This window comes from Pelobates fuscus, chromosome 8 (assembly GCF_036172605.1).
Source record: "Pelobates fuscus isolate aPelFus1 chromosome 8, aPelFus1.pri, whole genome shotgun sequence".
Classification (NCBI taxonomy): Eukaryota; Metazoa; Chordata; class Amphibia; order Anura; family Pelobatidae; genus Pelobates; species Pelobates fuscus.
In genome coordinates, this window is record NC_086324.1 from 133,856,312 (window position 1) to 133,862,622 (window position 6,311).

The window sequence follows — 6,311 nt, forward strand, 5'->3', positions numbered from 1 at the left end:
AATGACGCTCAAGCCCCCCTTTCCACCGAGTAAACCTCATGCTAGGGAAGATGGCACTTGAGCCCTCTGTCCCCACCCGTGTCCAGAACAATACCACCTATCGGTGGGTGGACACTTAGTTAACCACTTAGTTTTTGAGCCAATTAATTATATTGATAGGTGGACACTAACCCAGACACTTAACAATTAATCCAATTAATGATGTTTATTTACTGATATCTTGATAATCAATGATGACGCAAAATGCCTCTTAAAAGGGCCTGCGAGCCCGCTCTTGCTTCACTTGCCAATAAATTTCCTCGAAGTTATTTTAACCTGAACTCCGTGTGTCAGTCTGAATTACTTCAGCGTATATACGCAATTTAATTTTCTCTAATTTGGACAGGAACAGATAGACATTTAAACATCTTTGTTTATTTCTAAATTATACCATAACACTGGCATCCTGAGACACATCTTCAGTGCTGGAAGAAGAATCCTACGGTGGGGATTGTACCACCCACACTATCATCATAGAGCAATGTTGTCTGTTTTAATTAATGCAAGTATTCAGATTTGTATTTACTACTTTAACAGAGATCACTATTTCTGTTTCTTTTTTTTTTTTTCTTATGGTCCCTATTTTGAAACCACTACACCAAGACGATGTTGTATCCATCAGTGGGGATTTGTACCACTGTATGCTATATATCCTGGAGCTGATTTGAGCTCCATCCCATGTGAGTTGGCAATCTTGTTTGTTGTATGTACTCCACCTTACTAGACATACTGCTCTATTGTATTTTCTCGTTATACTGCCAAGCCAAAACACTACTATATCCACCAGTGGGGATTTATACCATTGCATGCTTTATATACTGGAGCTGGGTGTGAGTTTTACTCCATGTGAGTTGGCAGTCACTATCCTGTCTCTTGTGTGGACATTCTGCACTATTGGATTTTATTTTCTGGTTTTCTTTACACGGACGATCTCTTGCTCTACATAGAGCAACCGCGAATCTCCCTCCCGAACATTTTAGCCGAATTCAAAACGTACAGAAACATCAGCAACTTCAAACTCAATCTGGATAAGTCAGAGGTGCTAATGTCACGTCTCCAACACGAGATCTGGACGATCTAAAGTCACAATTTCCCTTTCGCTGTTGCACAGACCGCATCAAATATCTGGGTCCCTAAGAACCTACACCAGCTGTACCAACTGAATTTCCAACCATTGCTATCCCGCCTCTGCTCGGATATGAAAACATGGACTACGCCGCATTTTTCATGGACAGGACGCATCAACTCAATCAAGATGAATATCCTCCCTCGAATTTTATACCTGTTCCAGACCATTCCGATCGACCTCCCACCCGCCTTTTTCCGATCCCTTAATTCGGCTCTGATAAAATTCATATGGAAGGGGCGTAGACCACGTTTACGATTGGGACACCTGATGAGACCAAAGGGGAAGGGGGACTTGGCCTACCAGATATGGTGGGTTATTACAAAGCAACACACCTGTCGAGAATTGTAGCCTGGCACGAAACAGACACACAGAGGATCTGGACAACGCTGGAGAGGGATGCTTCAAAGGGAGGTATCCCAGGAGCGGTATGGCTGCCGGACGACACAGACAAACAATTGATACATGAACAACCCGTTGTTGGGACAACTCTGAAGGTTTGGCACCAGACACGCTTTCGGCTCTCCCTAACAACGCTAACCGGACCAATGTACCCAGTCACAGGCAGCCCAGCATTTCCTCCTGGATAGGAGGCAGGGGCCCCGGGGTTCCTGGGGAAGGGATGACACTTACGCCTCTCAGAACTTTGCAGGGGACACACACTGTTACCCCTGAGTGAATTCTTGCAAGACCGCTGTCAGGGTACCTGTAGTCTCTACCTCAGAGGAGGTGAGAGACTTAGACGTTTATCCTCCCAGAGGGGTTGTTTCTTCCGTTCCTCGCGGTTCTCTCGGCCATTTACAAGCCGACCGCGAGGGATCCACTTCCTTATATGACGCGACGCTCAGTAGTCGACGTCATGACGCCAACCCGGGTCGACCTGTCAGTCAAGTCCCGAGCACTAATCAGGACTCGTCGGGGGCGTGATTACCCTCTAGAATCAAGGTATAAAGTAAGGCTTTCGGCATCTGCTCATTGCCCTGTCGTGGTTCTAGCCTGTCTAGTCACTCAGTGCTCTTGTATTCTAGTTGTCTCTTTGGTTCTGACCCAGCTTGTTTGTACTACCCTGTTTATCTCTGTTACCCTTTGACTCGGCTTGTCTCTCGCTTACCTGTCCTCTCGTTCCCTCGACCTCGGCTTGTTCCTAGACCATTCTCTACTTACTCCTTTCGTTAAGTCCGGCCATTCTAAGGTCCGGTATACGTACCTACCACCTGTTTGTACTCTGCGTGTTGGATCCCTGTCCCGATCCTGACAACCGCGAACCAACTATGACTGAGCGTTTTCGGTATCACCAATTGATTCACTTCCACGAGTCAGTTACCCACCAACTACAGCTTACAAGACCTGATTACAAGATGCTCCCATTTGAGGAAACTTGCTCGAGAGGTGGAGGCCTCCATCGAGGTATATCGATCCTCTACACACTCCTACAGCAGGCGGATGCAGACCCTCCTATGAAGTTCCAGGCGCAATGGGAAGAGGCACATACCTCGTATTCTCCAACTGAATGGGACAAGATAGCCCTGTGCACGTCCGTCAGCTCACGATGTGCCAAATTTCAGGAAATCAACTATAAAATACTCACTCAGTGGTACGACACACCACAGAAGATTCATAAATACCAACCAGAGGTCCCTGAGCAATGCTGGAGATGCGAGAGGGCGGTGGGGACTCTCCTTCACATTTTATGGGCATGCCCACTCATAACACCATACTGGGAGCAAATATACGAGGCAATGTGAGAAGTAGCTGAAGAGGGGGTTGCTTTTGACCCGGCAGATATCCTACTCAACAGACTTACCCATATCGAGGTATAAGAAAATGGTGTCCTGAAACCTTCTAACGGCAGCGAAATCACTGATCCCAGCGCTGTGGTGGCAGAAACAGTCACCAACGTTCCAGGCCTGGCTCCAGAGAGTGGAGGAGATCAGACAAGTTGAAGTCGAAATAGCGGCGGTAAGTGGCAGGCTGGAGAAACACGAGAAGATCTGGAGGACGTGGATGTACTACCTATGCAACAGGAACGACCCCGGAAACCAACCCGCTGGGTAAGGGATGGAGTGAGGGACCTGAATGCGCGTTGAGGATGGGGGCGACCCGCAAGACCTGGGCCGGGCAATCCAATCCAGCCTGTTTCTCACCCCCCCTTCTTACTATAACTAATTTCACCATACCTTCTCCCTCTCCCCTCTATCTCTTCCCCATGCTTGTACAGCTGAGCTAACCTAACAACCCTACCTAATAGGGCGCACCCGCCTCTTCGACCACTCAATCCTCAGCCGATACTCTAATAGAGACAACCCGACTAGAGATACCAGCATGGCATTTCACTCCTCCTTCGGGCGCCTAACCAACGGGAGGCGAGGTTCACTCCGGACACCCAATGGGGACTCGTGAACTGGAGGCAAACACGCCAAACCTGAAGGGGTTAGACAGATACACGACATTCCCAAGGGCATATGATATATGACAGACAATAGGTGGTGAAAACAGACGAGTCTCCGCAGATGAAGACGAGCGACCCACATGACCCGCACTACACCGGGACAACCTGGCGCACACAACAAACAGACACATGGAAAAGGCAAGGGGGTACCCGGGAAGGTTTGAAGGGGGCACAGAGGCTAAAATATGAGATTGTAACACCTACATACTCCCTTCATCCTCTAATTGAGACGCAGGGATCCGCAACAAGTAAGATAGCCAGGGGTCATGCAAAATTGAGTTCAACCACCAATGCATGAACACACCCAGCCACCTTATCCACGATGTTTAACCCCTTAAGGACCAAACTTCTGGAATAAAAGGGAATCATGACATGTCACACATGTCATGTGTCCTTAAGGGGTTAAGGGGATGTTTTACGGGGGGAGCAACCTGAAAAAAGTACCCACTCGGATCTATGTATCTTGAAGCGTTATGAACCTTGTAGCGTTATTTAAACACTACTCTCTCCTTTCTTTCTGTATCACCTAATGTTTTGAAAAATAATCTAATAAACAAAGATTGACAAAAAAAAGAAATATTTACTATAGGCTGTGTTATTTTCTATTATTTATTACAATATTCGGTCTTACTATTCACAATGTTTTTTATTTTGTTCTAAGGTTACATAAACACCTAGGGCTTACGCCCAAAGGAAAACTCAATGTCTTCTACACTTATAGATATGTCCTGACATATCCTATCTATTTATGTTATGTTCCCATTCTATACCTATGAACATATATTTTCCAGAATCTCAATAAAACATAGCTAGAAACAAACACACAGCCAAGTATTCAACTTGATTCGACAATGCACCTAACCAATAGAGGTGTGTGCAGCAAAGTTCTGTTCCACAGCATCTCCTTCTGACAGTCATCTGGGAGACTTCCTCCTCCTCCTCCTCCTCCTCCTCCTCCTCTAAGTAGCATGGTGGAACATTCTACTAAACATTTTCTAATAGGAAACTGATTTGAAAAGCAGCTGCCTGATGTAATATTGATTTTAAAAAAGCATAAAAAAAGAAACACTAAATTGCCTGTATAGAGATGGCTAAAGAACCTTGCATCTAGGGATTCAGCCCGTAAAGATCCTTAGGAACGTTTAGGAATTCTGAAAACTGCACACAAGTAGTACATTAAAAGAAATTCCCTGCACAATTTCATCCATACCAGCTTAAATACGCTGGTATGATAAAAAATAACGCATTTGATTCTAACCAGGGCTTCCCTGATAACCGCCCCCGGCCCCGCAATGTCTCCAGGGAGGAAGCCCTGCGGCTGGAAGGCTACAAACACGCCTGCCACGTGCTGTTTCATGCGCCCACCAGTGCCAAGCTGTTTGAGAGGGTCCCTATCAGACATGTTCTGCTGATGATGATGCGGTTTGATGGACGTCTGGGATTCCCTGGAGGGTTTGTAGATGTTAAAGACTCTTCCCTGGAAGCCGGTTTGAACAGAGAGGTGGAAGAGGAGCTGGGGTGCTCGTCCAGTAAATTTGAGGTCACAGAGAAGGATTATAGAAGTGCACAGGTTCGAGAGTTTCCACAAAAATGTGTCACACATTTCTACATCAAGGAGTTGGAGCTGGAGGACATGGACAAAATTGAGTCCGAGTCTGTCAATGCCAAGGACCATGGAGTGGAGGTTATGGGCCTTGTACGTGTTCCTCTCTACACCCTGCGTGATGGAATGGGAGGCCTTCCTGCATTCCTGTGTAATAACTTTATTGGAAACTCTAAGAGTCAACTCTTATACGCCATTCGTAGCTTGCATCTGCTGCGGGAGGACCAGATCCAAGAGGCCTTGCGGGTCTGCCACGGATCTCAGTACTGATCTTTAGTATTGGGTCTTATACAGATGTAAAGAAGACTGATTTCCCTTTAACAAAATATGCCCATGGCTTTCATTAATTGAACCGCAGGCTTAAATTTGATCTCCTTGTCCTCTCCATACCATGCAGCCACTTCAAATGTAATCAGTTGCTCTTTAAATTCAAGACACTTAATGGCTTTCATATCACTGGCACATTAAATGAGCAGTCTAGGCACTATAACCACTTCATGCAACGTAGGGGGCCATTTGGCTGTAGCACCATCTGCCTGATTCTTTGCCAAATAGGTTTCAGGTTGCTTCATCAAAATAGGGAACCCTATATAGACAATGAGACTCGCAACGCCACATGCCCGGCCACCACGACCGCTCGATAGATGACCATTGCACTTCCACCCCAGCCGACAACTGTCATGAGGGACACTTGGGACACTTTGAACACAAACTTACGCAGGTCACGGGTATAGTCGCTTTCAACCCCTGCTGTTAGACTCTGTAAGACTCTGTCAGACCCTGTTATACCCTGTTATGCTTAAAGGTGTTACCAGAGGTTGACTCTTGAATGCTCGAAAGTTTGTGTTGTGACAACTTAAGTCTATGCCAGCAAAAACGACCAATGTCCATGTTCATGTCGATGAAATCTTCCCCCATCCCCTTCTTCCCTTCTGTACCCCTGTATTTTTCTATATGTCGCAAAAACTAATAAAAACGAGACATTGAAAAAAAAATAGGGAACCCTGAGGCATCCTTGGCCTATCCCCCTGCTCAAGTATTACCATTGTGGAAATGTAATATTCTCATTAGCAGTATGAATTTTGTACATGTTT

The 6,311-nt window shown here is 46.0% G+C and overlaps 1 protein-coding gene across 1 annotated transcript; it reads left to right on the top strand.

The window, feature by feature from the left end:
* Positions 1–4,842: 4,842 nt before the first annotated feature.
* LOC134571300 (U8 snoRNA-decapping enzyme-like) lies at positions 4,843–5,750 on the top strand. Its single transcript, XM_063429476.1, has one exon. It carries the CDS (start codon positions 4,843–4,845, stop codon positions 5,485–5,487), a length of 645 nt encoding a protein of 214 aa, XP_063285546.1. The 3' UTR covers positions 5,488–5,750.
* The last annotated feature ends 561 nt before the right edge of the window (positions 5,751–6,311 follow it).